General features: G+C 47.7%; 2 protein-coding genes across 2 annotated transcripts in view; one reads left to right on the forward strand and one right to left on the reverse strand.

The window, feature by feature from the left end:
* The window catches only part of SUSD5 (sushi domain containing 5), a 35,143-nt gene extending 20,349 nt beyond the window's left edge, over positions 1-14,794 (forward strand). Inside the window, exons 4-5 of the mRNA XM_032650208.1 lie at positions 3,688-3,876; positions 13,497-14,794. Coding sequence (XP_032506099.1) covers positions 3,688-3,876; positions 13,497-14,794 — 1,487 coding nt within the window. The remainder of the gene's footprint in view (positions 1-3,687; positions 3,877-13,496) is intronic.
* A 7,803-nt stretch (positions 14,795-22,597) lies between these two features.
* The window catches only part of CRTAP (cartilage associated protein), a 35,113-nt gene continuing 33,981 nt past the window's right edge, over positions 22,598-23,729 (reverse strand). Inside the window, exon 7 of the mRNA XM_032649880.1 lies at positions 22,598-23,451. Within this exon, the coding sequence (XP_032505771.1) occupies positions 23,398-23,451 (54 nt within the window). The 3' untranslated portion in view covers positions 22,598-23,397. The remainder of the gene's footprint in view (positions 23,452-23,729) is intronic.

Consider the following 23,729-nt stretch of genomic DNA (forward strand, 5'->3'; position numbering starts at 1 on the left):
CTTACCTAGAGGGAGGGATAGATTGGGAGTTTGGGATCGACATATACACATATTTAAATTAGATAACCAACAAGGACCTACTGTGTAGCACAGGGAACTCTGCTCAATAATCTGTAATAACCTAAATGGGAAAAAAATCTGAAAAGGAATAGATACATGTACATGTATAACTGAGTCACTTTGCTGTACACCTGAAACTAACACAACATTGTTAATCAACTATGCTCCAATATAAAATAAAATCTTTTTAAAATTAAATTTTAAAAGACATAAAGTTGCAGAAATCAATACAGTGTGGTATTGGTGAAAGAACAATGGAATCGAGTAGAGAGCCCAGAAATAGACCCACATAAATATATATAGTTAACTGATCTTTGACAAGGGAGCAAAAGCAATACAATGGAGCAAAAATAGTCTTTTTAATATAGGTGCTGGGACAACTGAACATCCACATGCAAAAGAAAAGAACCTAGACACAGCCCTTACACCCCTCACAAAATTTAACTCAAAACGGATCACAGACCTAAATGTAAAATGCAAAACTACAAATATCCTGGAAGATAATACAGGTGAAAACCTAGATGACCTTGTTTATGGTGATGACTTTCTTGATACAACAGCAAAGGCACAATACATGAAGGAAGTAATTGTTAAGCTGGACTTACTTAAGATTGAAAACTTCTGCTCTGCAAAAGACAGTGTCAAGAGAATGAAAAGGCAAGCCCTGGACTGGCGAAAATATCTGCAAAAGACATATCTACTAAAGGACTATTATTCAAAATATACAAAGAACTCTTGAAATTCAACATTAAGAAAATGAACAGCTCAATTTAAAAATAGGCAAAAGACCTGAACAGACACCCCACCAAAGAAGATACACAGATGGCAAGTAAGCATACGAAAAAATGCTCCACATCATATGTCATCAGGGAAATGCAAATTAAAACAACAATGAAGGACTTCCCTGGTGGTGCAGTGGTTAAGAATCTGCCTGCCAATGCCAGGGACACAGGTTCGAGCCCTGGTCCAGGAAGATCCCACATGCTGCAGAACAACTAAGCCCGTGCGCCACAGCTACTGATCCTATGATCTAGAGCCCGCAAGCCACAACTACTGAAGCCCGCACACCTAGAGTCCGTGCTCCACAACAAGAGAAACCACCGTAATGAAAAGCCCGTGCACTGCAACGAAGAGTAACTTCTGCTCGCCGCAACTAGAGAAAACCCACGTGCAGCAACGAAGACACAGCACAGCCAAATAAATTAATTTAAAACAAAAAAACAAAAAAAATGATTTACCACTACACATCTAGTAGAATGGCCAAAATCCAGAACACTGATGACACCAAACGCTGACAAGGATGTGGAACAGCAGGAACTCTCATTCGTTGCTGGTGGGAGTGCAAAATGGTGCAGCCACTTTGGAAGACAGTGTGGCAGTTTCTTACCAAACTAAACATACTTTTACCATGCGATCCAGCAATCACAGTTCTTGATATTTACCCAAATTAGCTGAAAACTTAAGTTCACACAAAAACCTGTACATGAATGTTTATTAGCAGCTTATTTTCCTAATTGCCAAAAATTGGAAGCAACCATGATGTCTTTCAGTAGGTGAATGGATAAATAAACTGTTAGCACTTCCAGACAATAGAATATTATTCAGTGCTAAAAAGAAATAAGCTATCAAGCCTTGAAAACACATGGAGGAAACAAATGCTTATTACTAAGTGAAAGAAGCCAGTCTGAGAAGGCTATGTACTGTATGATTCCAACTATATGACATTCTATAAAAAGCAAAACTATGGAGACAGTAAAAGGATTAATGGTTGCCAGGAGTTAGGAGGAATGAATAAGTGTAGCACAAAGGATTTTTAGGGCAGTGAAACTGTTTTGTATGATACTACAATGGCGGATGTATGTAATTATATATTCAAAACCCATAGATTGGGTTTATACAATCAAAACCCATAGACTGTAGAACATGAAGAGTGAACCCAAATGTAAACTGTGGCCTTTGAGAGATAATGACATGTCAATGTAGGCTCATGGATTGTAACAAATGTACCACTGTGGTAGAGGATAGTGAGAAGGCTGTGCCTGGGTAGAGACGGGAACATGGGAAATCTCTGTGCCTTCCACTCAATTCTGCTGTGAACCTAAACCTGCTCCAAAACTTAGTTTATTAGTTTAAAAAAACTTAGTTTTTTTAAAAAGCAGGCACTCGGTAATAAATATGATATAATCCTCTTTATGTTAACACACACACACAATATCATATATTATCGCTTATATGTGGAATCTAGAGAAATGGTAGAGATGAACTTATTTGCAAAGCAAAAACAGAGTCACAGATGTAGAGAACAAACTTACGGTTACCAAGGGGGGAAGAAGAGGGTGGGATAAGTTGGAAGATTGGGATTGACATATACACACTACTATGTATAAAATAGATAACTAATGAGAACCTACTGTAAGCACAGGGAACTCTACTGAATGCTCTGTGGTGACCTAAATGGGAAAGAAATCTAAAAAAGAGTGGATATATGTATGACCGATTCACCTTTCTGTACAGCAAGAAACTAACACATCACTGTAAAGCAACTCTACTCCAATAAAAAATAATACACACACACACACACACACACACACACACAGCTACATATGTAGTATACCTATGTGCATCTCCATCAGTATTTATTTGTAAATACCAAACCGGTAACAGTGTTACCATCAGGGTCGAGGTTGGGGGAGGGGAGAGGCATCCTCTACTCTACAGTCTGTAATATTTCAGCATTTCACAAAGAGTACCACTTGCTGCTGGGCAGTGTCTCTGGGTCCGCCTTTCAAGGAGACATTAGAGGATAATATTGCCTGGCAATTTAAAAATACAAAGTTGTGGGACTTCCCTGGTGGTCCAGTGGTTAAGAATCCATCTTCCAATGCAGGGGACGTGGGTTTGATCCCTGGTCAGGGAACTAAGATCCTACATGCCGCAGGGCAACTAAGCCTGTGGGCCACAGCTAGAGAGCCTGTGTGCCGCAACTACTGAGCCCACACGCTCTGGAGCCCACATGCCACAACTAGAGAGAAACCCGAGTGCTGCAACAAAGACCAATGCAGCTAAATAAATAAATAAATCTTTTTTAAAAAAATAAATAAAAACACAAAGTTGTAGCACTTTTATTCATTCAACAAGTATTTTTTGAGTGCTTCATCTGTGCCAGGCATTCTGCCATGTCCTGGGGATGCCAGGGTGAAGGAGATCTCAGGTTAAGGTGCAGGCAACACCCATGGGGGAGAGGGGGTTGCTTTTTGTTTTTCCTCTTCTATTGTTCCGTTCCTTTTGGATTAACCCAATATTTTATATTATTCCATTTTACTTCCTCTACTGGCTTCTTTATTTTCAGTATTTATTTACTTGGCTACATCCAGTCTTAGTTGCAGCATGCAGGATCTTTGCAGTGCGTGGGCTCTAGAGCTAATGGGCTTAGTTGCCCCAAAACATGTGTGATGTTAGTTCCCCGACCAGGGATCGAACCCACGTCCCCTGCATTGGAAGGCGTATTCTTAACCACTGGACCACCAGGGAAGTCTCAAGGGGTTGTTTTTTAAGTTTGTTTTTTCCTCCCAGGCTGAAAAAGTTCTGCAGAGTTTGGGAAAACTTATTGTGATTCCTTGTCCTCAGAGAAGCCGTGTGGAGACCCACCTTCCTTCCCACACACCATCCTGCAGGGCCACACGGGCTTGGAGATGGGGGATGAGCTGCTGTACCTTTGCGCCCCCGGCCACGTGACGGGCCGGCGCGAAACAGCCTTCACCTTGCTGTGCAACAGCTGCGGGGAGTGGTATGGCCTGGTCCAGGCCTGCGGGAAAGGTAAGCAGGAAAATAACTCCAGGACAGCTGTATGGACCGCTCCTCTTGATGGGAATTTTCTGCTGCTGCTGCCCTGCTGTCTTGCTATACTCCCTGGGCTGCTCCGTGAGTCTGAATAAAATTATAGCTGAGGTTAAAAAGACTCCTGTTGGGCATTTAGCTCCCGAAACTTGATCTGATTCCCCCAGATGTCCCCATTCCATCATCATCGTATGCCTGGGGGCGAGGCTTCTGCATCCCACCCCTGCCCAGCCCCCTTGGGAATTCTCCCAATGGCAGAAATCACTCTCTCCTATGACTCCTACACCATGGACCTCATGCCAGACCCTGAATTGTTCCCTGACCTCACAGGGTTCCTTTCTCCCCAAGATTCCTTCCAGAGCCCACCTTCCTGATCCCCCATGACCTCTGGGTCCCAAGTGGAGGTTGCCGCTATAGAGGGGAATGACTCCAGCACCACAATGTTACTGAATTTATAGGACGGTTGGTCCCCAGAATGTCCAGCAGATCCTATGGGAAAACCAAGATGAGACTAGGGTGCTGTCTTGTCTGTGAGCTTCATCCATGTTGTTGCCTGAGCTGTGGTTTTTTGGGTTCATTGCAGTTTACTATCTATAGTTTGAATACACCACCCATTATTTCTGCTCGTGGTCATTTGGCTTGTTCTCGGGTTGTGACTGTCGAAAATTTACGCTGCGGTGATCGTTTTCCTCCACATCATTCGTTTCACATGTGAACACATTTCTTTTGGTTCCTGGCAGTGGAGTTGCTGCCCATGGGGTAGGTGTGTGTCCAGCTTACGTGGAGAGTTTTCTAAAGTGTTTTGACCAGTTTACTCTCCCACCAGCTGTGTATAAGAGCTCTGTTCCAGCATCCTCACCAACCTTCAGGATTGTGAGACTTTTTACCTTTTCACCAATCTGGTGACTACTCCATGGTGACCTGTAAAACCCATGTCTCTACCCAAGCACTTATCTAATCAGATACTATTAGCATTTACTCAGTAAGTGTCTGTCCAAGATTTTTGCCCATTTCTCTAACTGATTTGATTATTTATGTTAATGTTGGATTTCTTTTTTACGAAAACTTTCTTAATGTGTTGAAATTTTCTCTCTCATTCTGTGGCTTATTTTTTCCTCTTGGAGTGTTTTTTGATGAATAGTGAGATTTTGTTGTCTCAAACTCTCTGTGCACAATTAAAACTTTGTTTTCTTGTTATTGATAGACTGACACGTTAGTAAAAATGCAATAAAAATGAGTTAGCATAAAACTAAAGGAAAGATATTCTAGATATAAATAAAAATTTTCCTTAAATAGACATAAAATTCCCCTGTCAAATTGTTACAAAAGCTTCTAAAAACTTCCTACTTGCTTGTCACATACTAATAACAAAGTTACAGAGTGGGACAAGTCCCTGAAACACAATTTGAGCCATTTTCTAGAACTTTCCTCTGTTGCTGCTGCTTTGTGACAGGCAGGAGCTGCTGCCAGTTCCGATGGATTCACCTGTCTGAGAAAAGAGGCATAAGACCTGACTTCCTGCTTGTTGCATGTGTCGCCTCAAAGCAGACCCAGGCTCACCCTGAGGTGTCAGTGGGCTGGCTGTGTTTCTGGTGAGGCACCGAGGCTGCACCATCCCACGAGGCACGTCCACCACTCAAAGGGGTTGTTTACTGGCCCCAGTAGAATGAGAACTAAATGAAGGTTTTGTGTGTCTGAAATGGTGTTCGCTTTCTCACCGCAAAGCAGAGTCGTTGGAGCTTTCAGCTGCTGGGCAGAAATTCTGGTTTCTACACTTAGCTGAATATACAGACCGTTATAGTTTTCATTACTCTATAGATTTAACGTTTAAAGTATCTGTGTTATTATAAATGTGTGTGTGTGTGTGTGTGTGTGTGTGTTACAAGAACATTGTCACCAGGTGTTTGACTCCACCTTACATGTATTTTTCCAGTGAACACCAACTTGTTTTGATTAAGGAACTGCTTCAGTTGGAGAAAAGTCATCTTGAGAGGGTGGGCCGAACAAGGGTTTTGGAGTTGGACCCATCTTGGTTTGGACAACAACATTCCTTCTACGGCCTACTGGCCATTCATTCATTCACTCTGTCCCCCTCCCTTCATCTGGCAGGGTCCCAGGTACTGTGTAATCAACGTTGAGCAAAACTGTCCCAACCCTAAAGGAAACTAGTAAACTGAATACCTTAGGAGAGACAGAGAAGCAGTAGATGATGAGGTAAAAGGGAAAGCTGGAAAACGAGGTGTCCCAGGTGAAATTTTAAAGGAAGTGTGTGTTCCCAGGTGGGAAAAGTGCTCAAAGGCTGCACAGGTCCAGTCAATGGAAGCTAAAAAGTGTGCACTGGTTTCGCAGCCTACAAAGGTTCTGGTAGCCTTATGTTTTCAGTGTGTCGCTGGGGAGTGGGATGCACCTGGGTGGAACTGCAGCGAGCACAGGAATGAGCTGGAGCTTAGGAGCTCAGGGCTACTAGGAAGACTGTTTTACTCAAATTTGTCACTGTTTGGGCATCTTGAAGACTGGCTAGATGACTTGGGTTAGATTCTCTAAAAGCAGAGCCTGTTCAGATGTCCATGGCTTGTTGAGGGAGAAAGGGAATAAGGGAGGCAGGGAAGGTGAGAGGGAGGAGTTAAGGATGTGGCCTCAGCTGGATCCTTGCTTTGCCTGATCCCTTGGGGAGCTGGGGAGCATGAATTGCACCACAGGGTTGGTCCCACTTGGAAGCAAGGGGACCGGCCTAAGTTCCTCCATATTAGTCTGTCGTTGGCTGCAGGCTGCTGTGCACGGAGGGCAAGGCGGGTTGCAACCGCCCTAACTGAGGCTCCCATTCCTCCAAGGGCAGTCCTCCAGAGGAGTGGCAGCTGTGAACCCTCAGCTGCCGTCGCTCACAGCAGCCGGGGGATGGGTGCACTGGTCTGGGAAAGGGGACACAAGCACCGACAGCATCCACTACAGTGGAGAACTTAGTTGCTTATTAAAGCATCAGTTCCGGAGAGCAGTGGTTTAAAGAAAAATTAGTAAAGTGGGGACTACCTGAATGAGCATGATGAAATTTAAACTTTGAATGGTAAGCAGGCATGAATGCACAGGGGCACGCCCACCTGGGTGGTCAGTGAGTGGCCAACGCAGGAGGGTGCCTCAGGCACACACTGCCCACCCAGGTTGTATGTTCACCTCGACCTTATGGTCCAGCCTCAAGTGGTGCTGGTGAAATCTCTCACTTAGCACAGGGACTTTAGCCTTGACCATCAAACTGAATGGGTGGGGACTTCTTAAACTGCCATTTTCTCCCCTCTGCATGTTGGTATTTCTCTAGCTTTGGTTCCTAGAGTCCAGGTCTGGGTCTGGCCATTTTGTTTCCCATTCTCCTACCCGAATCCACAGTTGGTTTCCATTCCCAGTTGGGCAGCACGAAATGTTTGTCATACCTCTCTAATGTTCTTGGTATCCAACTATGGTTGGCTGTTGCCCTAATTATAGAAAACTCCTGGTGCTTTGCTCCTTACGCATGTGCGCAGATTTCCATGCTATATTTGGTTGTCTTTGGGCTTCTTATTATACCAAGTCCCATATCTTCAAGGCCATATCCATCTCTGGCCACTTGTACCCTAGATGGTCTCTGACCTCCCAGCACTCCGAGTGGCCACCCCTGGCCATGTGACCATGGTGCCACACGTGCTTCCCTGGGCACACTGACCACTCCCCTACTTGCTGTCCTGGGTGCTCACTGCCTTCAACAGCTCTGGGAGAGACTCATAGACCCTTGCTCTCTGACTTGCCCCTTGATCCTCCTTTAAAACTTGCCCTGGGAACTTCCCTGGCAGTCCAGCGGTTAAGATTCTGAGCTTCGACTGCAGGGGGCACAGGTTCAATCCCTAGTCAGGGAACTAACATCCCACATGCCAAATGGTGTGGCCAAAAAAAAGACAACTTGCCCTGACAAAGGGTATCTGCCAAGACAGGCTCTGAAAAGCCTTTAAGATTTTCCACTCCGAGCTCCATGGTTCTGTTTGTGCTTTCTGGTCTGTAGTATCAGGAAAGTGAGTGACACCAAGCTTGACCTCACTCTACCAGCCCTGCCACCTCTGAGTCCAACAACAAATGGACAGCTATTCCTTTTCCCTTCCCTGGTCTGTTGCAGCTATGGAAACAAGACCCATTCCCCATTTGGGCACTGAGAAAAGAGCTGTCATAAACCATGCCAAACCTGTTCCATGTCATCTCTGTTTTGGGAGTTGTTTTTTGTTCTTGTTTTGTTTTTTTAACAAGTTTCCTGAGGTTTAATTTGCATACAATAAACAGTAACCATTTAAAATATAAAAGTCTCTGAGTTGTCACAGATCTGTACACCCATGAAACCACCACCAGAACCAAAACACAGAACATTTTCATCTTCCCCAAGTCTCCTCATGTTCCTTTCTGTAAGAGGAGTTTTATACACTTTATCTCATTTCATCTTCACAAGTCTGAAAGTAGAAATGGCCAGCTCCAATTGATAGATGGGAAAACTGAGGGACAGAGAGGTTCAGTAACTTCCTGCGTCAGACAGCCAGAAAGAAGCAGAGCCAAGGGACTTCCCTGGCGGCGCAGTGGTTAAGAATCTGCCTGCCAATGCAGGGGACACGGGTTCGAGTCCTGGTCCAGGAAGATCCCACATGCCGCAGAGCAACTAAGCCTGTGCGCCACAACTACTGAGCCTGCGCTCTAGAGCCCGTGAGCCACAACTATTGAGCCTGCATGCCACATCTACTAAAGCCCGCGCGCCTAGAGCCTGTGCTCCACAACAAGAGAAGCCACCGCAATGAGAAGCCTGTGCACCACAGCAAAGAGTAGCCCCCGCTCACTGCAATTAGAGAAAGCCCATGCACAGCAACAAAGACTCAAGGCAGCCAAAAATAAAAAAAGAATTATTTAAAAAAAAAAAGCAGAGCCAAGATTAAAACCAGGCACATCTCATTCCAACATCTTTATGATGGCCGTGTGCTTCTCCAGGGGCCTCTAAAAAGCATCAGGGCTTGCTTTGTAAACTAGCTGTTCCCTCACTAAGTTCCTTTGCTATTTTCCCTCATTTCTAAAGCCCATCTTTTGTTTTCTTAAATTAACTTCCATTTCTGTTTTTCTCCATCTTCTAGACTTCCTTCATAGAGTAAAAGCCAGAGACTGGACTGAATTTAGAAGTTCTTTGTCAATATTGCCATATTTGTTCAGAGGTTCATTGAACCAGTGGTTATTTCTGGCTTGTCTGGTTGTCTTTTTCAAAATTACTATTTTTAAAGGCTGTGTAGCCAAGACCAGAGGGAAAAAGAAGGCATGCGTGGGCTTCCATAAATGCAACAACATGAAAAATGGCAGCACTGGGAGAGCCCAGGGTTCTGGGCCCCGGCCTGTATACTTCTGCCCCTGATAAAGGCACGACCTGGGCGACCCTTTTCTTTTTACTCCTGATTTCTATTGATGTGTAGTCTTTGGTTTTCCTAAAGTAACGATTAAATCTAAACACACAGGGTATGACTTGGTTTTTGCCAAAAGAGCCCATGGAGTTTACATTTCCTGGACCCGTTGGTCTAAATCAGAAGGCCCAGTGTTGTGCCAGCCCAGCTTTCAGGAGAGCGTGGGGGAGGAGAGGGCTGGAGGGTTGGTTAAGGAGAGCGCAGACTCAGGGGAGCAGAGGGAGGGGAGAGAAATTACACCTCAGCAGGCAAAGGGCTGATGTTCCCCACCTTGAGGCAGAGTGTAATTTTGGGTTGACATTCAGTGAGCAACAAACTTTACTGTTACTCAAGAAGGGAAAAACAGGCTTGGGATATTTTGTCATGAGTAGACTCTTTGTAAACAGTTGGTGTCTGTGTCTTCATTTGAGGTTTTGGCGAAACTGTGACACAGTGAGAGCCTGTTTCTGAGCCAGACCTTGACCTGAGAACCTGGGCAGAGAGGAAGAGCTTGCTTACGGGCAGAGAGGAAGAGCTTGGCTCTGGTCCCTGGGCTGCCATCCAGGGATGCTCTAGGCTCAGGGAGCTCTGAAGGCAGAACCTCCAGACAGACAGGCAGACACACACACACACACACACACACACACACGCACGCACGCACGCACGCACACACACACGCACACACACACAGCTCAGACTGGCCATAAGGGTCCTGGTCAAGGCAGGCCCACCAGGCAAGAGTGGGCTGACCTATCCCAAACCCCCAGCTCTAACATTATACGCTAGGCCAGTATTTCCTGCACAAGAAGGTATGGGGGAGGAGAAAATGGCTCACGTCCTGCCCATATTCCAGGTGCCTTTTGACTTCTTAAGCTCATGGGCTGGGTTACATGGGAGAAGGAATTTAGCCCACATTGATTATGCTCAGTACTAGGACTAAGAGGTTGTTTACCATTCTTTGCTACTGTCATATGCACCAAATAATGCCCTGGCTGACGGACTTCCAGACTGAACCAAGCTTGATCAAAACGGGCTTCCATCACTCGTTCACCTCTTCATTCACGTGGTTATTCATTCAACAAGTATTTCCAGAGTGTCTACTATGTGCCAGGCACCACGCTGAGTGCTGGGGACACAAAGGCAGAGAGGACTTGTCCACACACCAGAAGACAGAACTGTCATAAATACTCTGAGAGGATGACCAATATGGAGTCCCAAACAAACACTTCCCAACACAGACGGTCCTCAACCTCAGACACACGTCAGAACCAATTGGCAAAATGCCAAATAGCACTTGGTGCTCAAAAGAGAAGCTTGCCGGGTGCACACCAGTGAACTTACCTCGGTCTTGGAGCTCGTCAGCTCTTCCAGAGGCATCTTTCCATTCCACCAAGGGAAAGCATACACTGGCAGCCAGTGCCGAGCTGGGAAGAAACAGGGAGAATCCCCGAAACAAATAGTTTTGACAGCTGCTATGAACGTCCCTCCAAACCCCATCTCAGGGCCAGCGAGTCACAAGCAACTAGCTCCTCGCAGCCGTCCCTGCGAGTCTTCATGGCGGCGGCTCTGGTCGGCAAAACCCGGGAGCCAGATATCGCGAGAGCCCAGCCTCAGGTTGGGAGCCAAATACTTAACCTAAAGTGGGTCCAGCTGCTCGCCGCTCAAAAGCCAATAAAGAGGCAAGGTTGACGGAAAGGAAAGTTTGCTTTATTTCAAAGGCCAGCAACCGAGAGGGGAGGCCAGTCTCCTGTCCAAAGACCGACTCCCCCCACTGACAATCAGTGGGCAAGAGCTTTTATAGGCAGAGGGTGGGGACTACGTGCAGGAACAGCACAGTCAGCTCTGACCGTACTCTTGAAATTGGTCAGGCGGTGGTCTGATCACCATCATCTTGATTGTTTTAGGTTCAGTTAATCTTCAGTTCCAGGGTCGGTTTGTTCCCATTTCTTTGAGGCCAGTTCTAAGAATTGTGGCAGCTTATGTCATGGCTACAGCCTGGTCACCATATAGTTAACTTCTTCCACCTGCTGGGGGTTTTAGTATCTACAAAGTAGCCTTCATCGAGTCATAGTAGTAACATCAAAGATCACAAATATAATAATGAAAAGTAAAATGAATGGGCTTAAATTTTAGGAGCAGTTCAGAAAGGATTTTTAAATGTGCTTATAACTCTGCAAGTCATTAAATAAGCAAGATAAGGAGACTTATTAGAAATAAACCAAATGCCCACTAATCCAGTTTCAGAGCCCAGGAACACACCACACCCCAGCATTCCATCCAGACCTTGGTGCTGGAGATCTTTGCATTTTGCCCTTTTTAAGGTGCAGAGTGAAGTAGGGGGAAACTCCTGAGCTTTGTTTCCACCTGCAGAACACGTCTGACTCCAAATGTGGTGAGGTGGGGGGCAGTGGAGGGGGATCCCTCACACCAACAACCAATTTTGCAAATCTCTGGACACCAGCTGGGCGTCCTACAGTTCAATTCCATTCTAACATTACCTACCTGGAGTTAGTGCAGAACCCATGGATTACGGGCTCAGTCCCACAAGACTGCCTCTGCTTTACATGCCAATCACAAATCCAGATCACCTGGACTTGTGACCAACTGGCTATAAATTGGGGGTTTTTACGACCCCCTCCTCAGGTTTGACAATTTACTAGAACAGCTCACAGAACTCAGGAAAGGACTTTACTTATAGTTACCAGTTTATTATAAAGGATATTACAAGGATACAGGTTGAATAACCAGATGAAGAGGTACATAGGACAAGGTCTGGAAAGATCCCGAGGACGGGAGCTTCTGTCCCTTGAACCTGGGGTGTATTCCTCCCCAGCACGTTGGACACATTCACCAACCTGGAAGTTCTTGAAACCCTGTAGTTTAAGGGTTTTTATGGAGGTTTCATTACGTAGGTATGGTCGATTACATCATTGGCCTTGGCGATCAGCTCAATCTCCAGCCCCTCTCCCTAGGTGGGGGTGGGGCTGAAAGGTCCAACCCTCTAATCACGTGGTTGGTTCCTCTGACAACCAGCCCCCAACCTGAAACTCTCTAGGGGCCCACAGAATCACCTCATTAACATAACTCAGGTATGGTCAAAGAAACTTGTTATGCATAACAAAAAGCAGGGGCTACTCTTCCTTGCGGTGTGTGAGCTTCTCATTGCGGTGGCTTCTCTTTGCGGAGCACGGGCTCTAGAGCGCACGGGCTTCAGTAGTTGCAGCAAAGCTCGGGCTCAGTAGTTGTGGCGCACAGGCTTTGTTGCTCTACGGCATTTGGGATCTTCCCGGACCAGGGATCAAACCCGTGTCCCTTGAATTGGCAGGTAGATTCTTAACCACTATGCCACCAGGGAAGTTCCTGCCTATTTATTATTGATTTGTAGGAGTTCTTTATAAATTCTGGAACCCTTTGGAGGCTATATGTGTTGCAATTATCTTCAACTCTGTGGCTTGCATTTTAACTCTCTTCGTGGTGGCTTTTGATGAACAGAAGTTCTTAAAGTTAATGTAATTTGGTTGTCTGTCTTTGTGCCAATACCACACACAGTCTTAAAAAGTACTCCAGTTTTATAGTAAATCTTGAAATCTTGTAGTTTGCATGCCCCAACTTTTCTTTTTCCTTGTCTATTCTTGGCCCTCTGCATTTCCATAAATTTTAGCATCAGCTTGTCAATGTCTGAGATATTTATTAGGATTGTATTAAATCTACATAGGTCAATTTGGGCAGAATTGACAGCTTAACAATTACACTTCCATAGGATAGCCCTTCACTACTTAAGTCTTCTCTAATTTTGCTCAGAAATACTTTGTACCATTCTATGTAGAAATCTTACCCATCTTTTGTTAGATTTATTCCTAGGAGTCTGGGATTTTTTTATGCTATGGCAAATAGTATCTTTTAAATTTTTTGTTTTCTGTTTATTGCTGGTATATAGAGATACAGTTGATGTTTTATGTTGACTGTAGACCCAGTTTCCTTGATAAACTTGCCTGTTAATTTGTTTAACACTTTGTATATAGGTTCTTTGGGTTTATCTGTGATACAGTCATAGCATCTGAGAATAACAGTTTTATTTCATTTGTTCCAGTCTTTATGCTTTTGGTTTCCCTTTCTGTGTTCCACGCTGGCTCTGTGACCTCGGACTTAATGAGGCTTTTCCCTCTTTCCTTCCAGATGAGGGTGAGGTACATATTGACTATGAAGATAATTTTCCTGATGACAGATCTGTGTCATTCAGAGAGCTCATGGAGGATTCCCGGACAGAGGCAGAGGAGGACAGGGGTCAGGGAGAAGCCTCTGAGGAGGCTCCAAAGCAGGACCATCTGGTCTCTATTTCTGTGGGGAGAGAAGACACAGTCCAGGATACAGCTTTTGCGCCAACCACAGGTTTGCCCAGCACTGGGAGCAGTGTCCCCACAGACCTGCCAGGATCCCAACAAAACCAGAAGTACATGTTCTGGTTTCCTGATGAGACCTTCCACAAGCCTGAGTTGGAAAAGGAGATGGAAGAGGACACCAAAAAGCAGTTTCCTGCTGGAGACAACCACAGTGGCACCACATTGGCCCCAGGTGAGCCAGAAGAAACTAAGGTCATCTACAGCAGCACTGATGGTCCCTTGGGGCCATTTGTGGGTAGGAATGACAGCAAGGCAGGTGACCCAATGGTGAGCAGCAGTGATGAGTCCTGGTTAGATGGCTACCCTGTGACCGATGGGGCTTGGAGGAAGACAGAGGCAGAAGAGGAGGAAGAGAAGGACAAGGGCAATCGATCAGTAGGGCTGGAAGAAACCTTCCTAGTTACACCCAATCAGCCTGCTCTTGTGGAAGTTAAGAAGCCCGGGAGTACCACCCTCACACTCAGTGAGGACACAACCAACCGTTCAGTTCTTCCAACTCAAAGTCTAGATGTAGAAGCTTTGGCTCTCAGACCCATGGGTGTGTCTGAAACTGAGAGTCCCAGCAAGGGGGATGGTGACTTGACCAGGGACCAGTCAACTGTTCCTTGGAGATATGCCACAGAGAAGCCTCCCATGTCCACCCTACCCTATGAGCTCACCAGCTCTATCCTGGAGACGGTGACAACCGCCATCCACAAGACGTCGAACCTCATTCCCTCAACTGTCACGGCGGCCACCCGGACTCCAGTGGAAATCACTGCCCCTGAGGTCCAGGATACCTTTCCATACCTGCTGTCTGAGGACTTCCTGGGACAGGAAGTCCCCGGCCCAGGTGCAAGCGAGGAGCTTCTTCCAACCTTGGAGTCCTGCGTAGGGGAGAAGTGTCACAGCCTCAGCAGGGGCCCCATCATTGCCACCATTGTCACGGTCCTGTGCCTGCTTCTGTTCCTGGCAGGCACGGGGGCCATGTGGGGTTACCGCAGGTGCCAGCACAGGAGCTCCGTGTACAAGCTGAATGTTGGCCAGCGGCACGTTGGTCACTACCACCAGCAGATTGAGATGGAGAAGGTCTAGCCACCTTGGGGGGCTCGCCCGAAGCCCCTTGGGAGGAAGATAAACTGTGACACATCACATTGAGAAACACTGACAATTCACTAGCGCACGAAACAAGTGGAGTAGGGCTCGTCTTTTTTTTCTCAGGTCTTTGTTTTCTAGGCTGAGAAGCATCTCTGGAGGCACCTGGCAGGGCAGGGAGGCTTTGGTGGCATCTTCACACACCTCAGCATCCCCTTGACCATCTGCCCTGGAACCTGTTGCACTAATCCCAGACCTGTGCTTCCTAATTCCAGTGAGAGGTCAAAACTCACCTCTTCATCATACAGTTGTCTTTTCTTTTTTTTTAAGAAAGAAAATGACTGAGACTGCAACATGAAATTTTCAAAATAGATGTGATGTACAGAGCATTTGAGAGCAGTGTTATTTCGGATATAGATATTTAATTGCTGGGAGTGGGATATGGAAGATTAATGGGTTATTTCCTTTTAATGCTGTGACGTTGCTGAGGGCATATGAGCCAAGAACCAGGACATAGTCTAGAAGCTTTGAGATTTTTAAAAAGTTGTTTGTTGAAATTGGAAAGAATTTACGATAGATGTTTGGTTGGGAGGGGAGGGGAGGAGTGGTGGGACACACATCCACCCTGTTCCCTCCATCCTGTGGGACAGCCCATCGTTTTTTTAAAAAACAAGATTTGTTTTGTACCGGTAAGCACCGTTTCCTCTCAGAAGCAGTGGCCTGGTTGTCCTTGACCAGTCTGAGCCTAGGAATGTCTTAGAGTTTTTGCCAGGACTAACAAAACTCAGTCCTCGGTTTCCTTTCTCAGGATTAACCATTCCTCTGAACTCCAGGAAGAGAGAATGAGCTAGGAGGGAAAAAATGTTTCAAGAGGGCCAAGGGCTAGGATATCAAGCATGGGTACCTACCTGATAGAGAAGCAGAGGAATTGAAAAAGAATATGAAATGATCTGTGACCATCTGTACTTTACCCTGTTGTGGCGATTGTGAGCCCTCTAGAAACAGCCTGAGTGCAGGATGGACTCCGCATGGCTGTTGTGCACCCAGTTCACGGTGTCTCCATCATCTTATGGTGACTCAGCATATCTCGCTTATGATGACAGAGCATGCTCCTCAGACCAGTGGCATCAGCATCACCTGGGAACTTGCTAGAGGTGCAAATTCTCTGGTTCCACCCCAGATGAAGTGGAGACCCTGGGAGTGGGGCCCAGCTATCTGTGCTTTAACTAGCCCTCCAGGTGATTCTGATGCACGCTCAAGACTGAACCACAGGCTTACAAGCACATAAATTTTGAGCTTTGAGGCCAGCTGAGGCTCTGGAGGCACCAATGAGGAACACCTGAGGTCTGTCTTGCACGGAGGTCAGGCATCGCTGTGCCCCTGGATAGCATTTGAGGCTGCTGAAACATCACTTCCAACTCAAAAATAGGTAATATTAATACAAATGTATTAATAAATTTATCACAAATAAATAATACATGCAAATGTATTATTTGATAGAACTGCAAAATAAACCCAACACATCAGTTTTTAAGTTTTTATTGATTTGTTGTCATCTAAATTAATGTTATAGGATCTAAAAATGCACGTAGAAACGGAATGCTTAAAAACACTGTAAACCGGGCTTCCCTGGTGGCACAGTGGTTGAGAGTCCGCCTGCCGATACAGAGGACGCGGGTTCGTGGCCCGGTCCGGGAAGATCCCACATGCCGCGGAGCGGCTGGGCCCGTGAGCCATGGCCGCTGAGCCTGCGCTTCCGGAGCCTGCGCTTCCGGAGCCTGTGCTCCGCAACGGGAGAGGCCACAACAGTGAGAGGCCCGTGTACCGCAAAAAAAACAAAAAAACAAAAAAACCCACTGTAAACCTAAATTGTATGTCATCATGTGTGTTTTGAGACTGGTAAATGTTTACTGCTCACAAAAATTTGGGGGTGGGGATCCATTAACACAAAGCTTCTGACATTTTTTAAATAAATAATTATTTCCCCAGTTACTTAGTGTATTTTATATCTGCGTTACATCACAGTGGTTTTTTTTAAAAAGGATTCTCTAGTAGTCTTGAAAGTTATGTCTTAATACTTGTTGGATCTAAGATCACCCTCTCTAAGCCTAACTCTCAGCCATGTGACCTCCCACAGCAGGATTTTGGGGAGTCTGCAGAGCTCCTGCCCCCTCCTCCCTCCTTCCATCTTCCTCACCCCAACCAGAGACCATGCCTCTCACTAAAACAAAAAGCCCAGGGCCTTGCTACTCAAAGTGTGGTTCCCAGGCCAGCAGCACAGACACCACTTAGGAGCTTGTTAGAAATGCAGAATCTCAGGCCCCTCCCCAGACCTGCTGACTCAGACTCTGTGTCTAACAAGATGCTCAGGTGATGGGTGTGTACGGTCAAGTTTGAGAAGCACTGGCCTAAGAGACCAGAACCAATGGCCTCCCTTCTCCTAACTGATGGGACAGTCAAAGGAATCAATAGAGTTAGGAGTAGGTGGTCAGGAAAGCCTGGGGAGGGTTAAGAGAACCATCAAGGTGTGGTGGAGGGCTGTTAGGGGCCCAGATGAGAGCTTCAGCAACAGAAAAGCCCCCGAGGGACAAGGGCTCTGGCCTCAAGAAGAATACAGCCCCTGTCCAGCGGTGGCCTAGAAAGGCAGGGTTTTTAAAGGCCTGGACCTCTTCTCTCAGCCTGCAGTCCCTTGCCAGCAAGTCCCAGCTGCGGTCAGCGGCAGTCGAGGGTGAGGGAGTCCAGGCAATGTCTACCCAGGAGCACAGGGCAAGGTGGACAACAGATCTGGAGGTGTGAATGGAGTAACCCAGCTCAGAGACCGTCAGCACCAGTCCCACCTGCCTCACGTCCCTCTTTACCTCTGCAAACACCGGTTATGGCCCCTCCCAAGCCACCCAATGTTGTGGACACTGTTGGTGTCCACCCAGATCCCCTTCACTGGGCAGGTGAACCCTCCTCCTCCTGCCCTGTTGGCTGCTAAAATGCTCATAAATGCATACACGTACCCTTCTCACCCAGAGAATTGTCCTCAGCCTAATGGGAGTTCCCTCACCCAGGAATTAGCCCCTCACACCCCTCCACCCATGCGGCAGCCTGCATGCAGCCAGTGAGTTATGGACACAAGCACACAGAAGGCCAGCCTCCTTGCCTCAAGGTGGGAGAGCTCCCATGGGATCATGCTGAGGCTGGTCTCCAAGGAGACCACACCCTTTCCAGCTCCTTCCTGCTTCCCTTCTCCTGAGAGCACCCCATCACTCGCACAAGGCTTTGCTTCAAGAGATCAGGACTTAAGACGTCCATTGATGGGTAAACTCTTACTGCCTACACTGCCACTCCTGCTCCGTCCAAACTTTTCCCCTGTATCCTCCAGAACTCCTGGGCTGACATCAACAGAATCCGTGTCCTCCACCACCTCTTCCAATAGCCGATGTGTGTGAACTCTCTGGCCCATAGGTCTAGTTTTGCCCTGGCTGGTTCCTTACTCTTTCCACCTGCCTCCTTCTACACTTTTCTTTCTCCTTGCTGGTCCTTGGGTGATAGGCCTGGAGCACGGTAGCTATTGGCTGTCATGCCTGGAGGCTTTTGGTCCTCATTAAACAGTAAATACTTTATCACTTCTCAGACCTTGGCAGCAAGGGACCAGCTCATCAGATCCAAAGCAAGCCCTGGATTCCCAGTGTTTTCCTAGCGAGATCCCAGTTCTCTGAAAGAGAGTCTTCCTGGGGAGAGGAATGAGCCTGCATCTCCTGAAGGCTCTGGGCCCACCCATGGCTGGCAAGGACTCCCCCTCTGCGTGACAGCCAACAGTCCTTGGGGTGAGGGCTCTGCTTCACTAGATGCACATCAGAAACCTCACAGACCTGAGAAAACAGCTCATTACAACACGCATCCTAGAATGACTGGGTCCGGTTAAGACAGCCCCACCACCAGACTGAGAAAGAAAGCAGTAAAGAACAAGAAAAGGGGGCTTCCCTGGCGGCGCAGTGGTTGGGAGTCCGCCTGCCGATGCAGAGGACGTGGGTTCGTGCCCCGGTCTGGGAAGATCCCACATGCCACGGAGCGGCTGGGCCCGTGAGCCATGGCCGCTGAGCCTGCACGTCCGGAGCCTGTGCTCCGCAACGGGAGAGGCCACAACAGTGAGAGGCCCACATACCGCAAAAAAAAAAAAAAAAAAAACAAGCAAAGTAAGGGACTTCCCTGCTGGTCCAGTGGTTAAGACCCCACGCTTCCACTGCAGGGGGGCACGGGTTGGATCCCTGGTCAGGGAACTTAAGATCCCGCATGCTGTGTGGTCAAAAAAAAAAAAAAGGAAGCAAAGTAAAACATTTAATGGGATTCTAATTTCCCACAGAGTGAAATTGTACCCACTGCCCTGACCCAAGGAGAGGAAGTGGAAAAGATATCGGCAACAACCTTTGTAGTGTGGCCTGCTGACCACGCCCCTAAAGTGGGCCCATCTTGTTTCTGTTGGTACAGTTAGGAAATTGCTTCATTTCTTCCCACTCTTTCTCTTGTAAAAGGAGGCACCATCAATCTCACGCTATCAGCTCCAAGAGGATAGCCAGTCGACTCATTCAACAAGCCACCAAAGCCGGATTTGAGGTGGGGCGCACTTTAGGCCTAGGGTATGCTCACTGTGCCCACCTCCGAGAGAGAACATTCTGCTATGGCACATTCCACGGCTGCTCCTGACTTGTTTCTGGGGTAGGAGTGGGTCAGTGAAGGCGAAGCTGGGCCATCCTGGTGAATTCCCTCTCAGGGAGATGCCCCGGGGACGGGCTGCAGGCACAGGAAGTCCTATGCACAAAACCTTTGGCTGAGGCTGACTTAAGGTCCCTTCCCTTCCCACCCCCCTCCTTGTATATAGTTTAAACTCTCCACACTAGGTCATTCAAGCCTGGAGTCACCAGAAAAAAGAAGTCGCTGTTTGGGAGATGGCAGATGGTCAAGAGTTCGGACAGCTGCGATGAAGGATTAGTTGTGGGTTTTTCTCAGAGCCTCGCTACAAACTGTGCGGCCGTTCCATGTGCAAACACTATTAAATGAGAATGTTTTCTCTGGCTCCAATCCACCCTCTCCCCACAGTTTAAGTATTGAATTTTTAAAAAAAAACTGAAGTAGTTTAGGTTTATATCTCACATTTAAAACTTAAAAACGTTATTTCCATCAATGTTGGCAGAAACGGGCCACTGTTGATTCCACCAGCAGTCGTAATATAAACTCTTGCCCACTGACAATCTAACAAATCATTTTCTGTTTGCCACTGAGTTTGGTTCAATAAAATTTTTGTGCTCTTAACATTCCCTTAGTGAGAACTCCTAAAAGCAACGTTTCCGAAGGCGGCATTTGTGGGCAACGGACACAGTGGTTCTGGATCCCAGAGGTGAGCACAACAGGTTAGTGGCAGTAATTAGAAAGCCTCAAACTCAGAAAAATATTAGTACATTGAATAGCGTGGTATGTGCAACATTTCAGTCCATTAGTGGCTTTTAAACCTTTATGTACACACAAACCTGCCCCCAGCCCTTCCCTGCTAAGGTAAAGTGTGAACATTAACAGAGGCGCAGGGGGTGCCTTTAGACCCTCCCCAGTGTAGGCCCCTGCCAGGGCTGCCTGAGAGGCATTGGGGCTGGAGAGAACCCCCTGCCCCATGGTGGGCAGCCTCCCTGGGTGGAAACCTAACAGTACCCGTGGGGCTGCGTGCAGGTGGGTCAGAGGACAAGCAAGGCATCCTAGTCTCGGTCTGGAAACTCCCACAAAGCTTACAAATGTGTTTTGTTTTGTTTTGTTTTTTTCAAAAGACCCACGACGTCTCAATCCAGGATTCTTCTAGGTTCTTCCAAGAAAACCCGCTCAGGGAGGTACTGGGCTGAGGTCGCTGAATGCAGCCTCCGAGCTGGGGTTTTTTCATGGTGGGTTTGGAAGAATCGCCCCACTTTTTTTTTTATTTATTTAATTGGTTTGGCTTCTTTCGAAGTAAAAACTGAGTAATTTGGTTCCACAGCCTTCAAGCAAAGCAAAGTGCTGACAGTGTTGATCCTACTGTCCCCAGGGTTTCTTTCCCAGGAGACACCGCTAGGATGGGGGTGGAGGCGCTTTCAGTCCCCAGTGAAAAGAGGCCAACCTCAGACAGTGAAGGAGAACCTCTGCCCACCACCAGGCAACCCCGTGGGGAACATCCTCACCCACAGAAAGTTCTCCTGGGCTCCAAGGAGGAGGACCACAGGGAAGCTCTGTGGGCACAGAGAGGTGGACAGGGTCAGGCCTCCTTGCATGTCCTCGTACAGCCGGGAAGAGCCGCAGCCTGGAGCTTCAAGGAGGCTCAAGTGTGTGCGGGTCCAGAGCCTCCACTGATGGGGTCCTGGGGCAGGGCACCCACACACGGGCCCCGCCTGCCTTGCAGTCCCGCCCTGGGACCCACTCCCCACTGGATCCCTGACTTAGGCTCGGCTAATGACCTCACCTGAGAAAACGCTCCAATTTTATTTGCAGCCTGAACATGGCATCCCAGCCTCAGACAGCTGCTTGGCACCAAATGCCTTACTTACCCACCCAGCCATCTTCCCCATCTCAGGAAATGGCAACTCCATCCTTTCCGTGCTTCCAGCCCCAAACCTCGAGGTCACCTTGAGCCTCTCTCGTTTTTCCTCTTACGCTCTACGGCTAATCTGTTAGCAAATCCTATTGGCCCTGCTTTCAAAATAATCCACAATCTGACCACTCCTCACCATGTCTCTCCTGCTACCGCCCAGGGACGAGCCCGCATCCCCCTTGCCTGGATTTTTGCAGCCATCCCCTAATTGGTATTCCTGCTTCTACCCTTGCTCGCTTCCATGTTTCTCACAGGATGGCAGCTGGCATGCTCCCTGTAAAATGCAAGTCAGCCCAGTCTCCGCTCTGCTCCACAGCTCCCACCCCACTCAGGGTAGAAGCCAGTGGCGTTACACTGGCCGGCAAGGCTGAGCCATCCACCCTCCCACCCACACACTTATCCTCACCTCCTTCCATTCTGCCCCTGGCCCACGCCTCCCCTGGGCCTCCTTACTGTCCCCAGACCACACAAGCACATCCCCACTGTCGAGCACTGCACACGCTGCCCCCTCTGGCCTGGAATGCTCTGCCCTGAGACCCACTTCCCTAGGTCTCTGCTCTGCTGTCACCTTGCTGAGGCTCTCCCTGACCACTCTATTTAAAACTGCAGCCTTGGAACTTCCCTGGTGGTCCAGTGGTTAAGACTCCATGCTTCCACTGCAGGGGACCCGGGTTTGATCCCTGGTCTGGGAACTATGGTCCCACATGCGCCACGGCCAAAAAATTCAAAACACAAAACAAAAACTGAAGCATCTCCAGGCCTCCTTACCGCCTTCCCTGCTTAATTTTTCTCCATAGCAATGATCACCCTCTGATGCTTTGTACATATTTATTTTTGTTTATCTGTTGTCTGTCTTTCCCTGAGGAATGTAGGCTCCATGAGGGCAGGGACTTTTTTTTTTTTCTGTTTTTCTGTGCAGTATCTCCAGTGCCCAGGTCAAAGCCTAGCACGTAGTAGGTGCTCAGTAAATATTTGTTGAAAGAGTGAATGAAACTAGCTTCCCTCTGCTTCCTTCCATTCCCAACTCTGAGACTAATGGCTGAGCACTGTCCTCAGATGGGATCTACCAACCATTGTAAGACTTTGGACATGTTAAAGGGTTGGGCAAAACCCACATTTCTGTACTCGACCCTGTCTACCCAACTTCTTTTTCAATGGGCGCCAGAAAAAATGCTGGTCAGACCGTGTACAGACCATCATGAGAAGTTTAGCCTTTGTCCTCACCATCTTTGCTGGATCAGGGGATGGGGAGAAACAAAACCAAAATGTGGAAAAGCAGAAAGGCTAGAGTAGGTTTTTATAATTACCACCTTTTAGGAGTATTTTTCTTATTTAAAAAATAATACTGATTTTCTGGGAAAAGAAAAAAACTATCCATGGAAAACTGTCCTTCTAACCAAAATGGTGAGAAGGCAGGTATAAAAATGGAGAAGGCAGGTGTGAAGATGGGGGGCAGGTGTGAAGATGGGGAGACAGGTGTGAAGAGGGGGAGACAGATGTGAAGAGGGGGAGACAGGTGTGAAGGGGGCAGGTGTGAAGATGGGAAGCAGGTGTGAAGAGGGGGGGCAGGTGTGAAGATGGGAAGCAGGTGTGAAGGGGCAGGTGTGAAGATGGGGGGCAAGTGTGGGGGGGGTAGGTGTGAAGCTGGGGAGGCAAGTGTGAAGGGGAGGCAGGTGTGAAGATGGGGGCAAGTGGGGGGGCAGGTGTGAAGCTGGGGAGGCAGGTGTGAAGGGGGCAGGTGTGAAGATGGGGAGGCAGGTGTGAAGGGGGCAGGTGTGAAGATGGGGGGCAGGTGTGAAGAGCGGGGGCAGGTGTGAAGGGGGGGCAGGTGTGGACACGTGGAAACCAGGCTCACCCCTGGTTAGCTGTAGTGAGAGATGGGGGCTTCCCTTTCACTTCACAGAGTAAAGAGAAGGCTCTGAGGTATCAACAACTTGTACTATTAGGAAAAGGAAGACAAAGAATCTGTGTTTCCTGAACATCGAGAGGAAGTCTCTCTGGCTGCTGGGGGCTATCTGGTCTCCTCCAGCTCCAAGAGGTCATCCACATACTCCACAACCTCTCCCTGTAAGAGACAATAAGACACCTCTGTTAAGCAGGTACCTGACCTTCAAAGTGCTGGTGAGCAGAGACTGTTTCCAAGAGGCAACTGCCAGCCACCCCTAGGCTGGAGCAGCCTTTCCTCCCTCGAGCCCAAAGGGTCTGACTTCTCCCTGGGAGGGACCTGGCTTCCACACCATGTGAACTTGGAGTCAAGTGCTCCAAGACCCCCAGATGGTCTGTGTGAACTGAGCAGTCCAGCCCCTTCTGAAAGACCCTGTTTAGTGCCCTTCTTCTGTGCAT

This window comes from Phocoena sinus, chromosome 11 (assembly GCF_008692025.1).
Source record: "Phocoena sinus isolate mPhoSin1 chromosome 11, mPhoSin1.pri, whole genome shotgun sequence".
In the NCBI taxonomy this organism is placed as follows: domain Eukaryota; kingdom Metazoa; phylum Chordata; class Mammalia; order Artiodactyla; family Phocoenidae; genus Phocoena; species Phocoena sinus.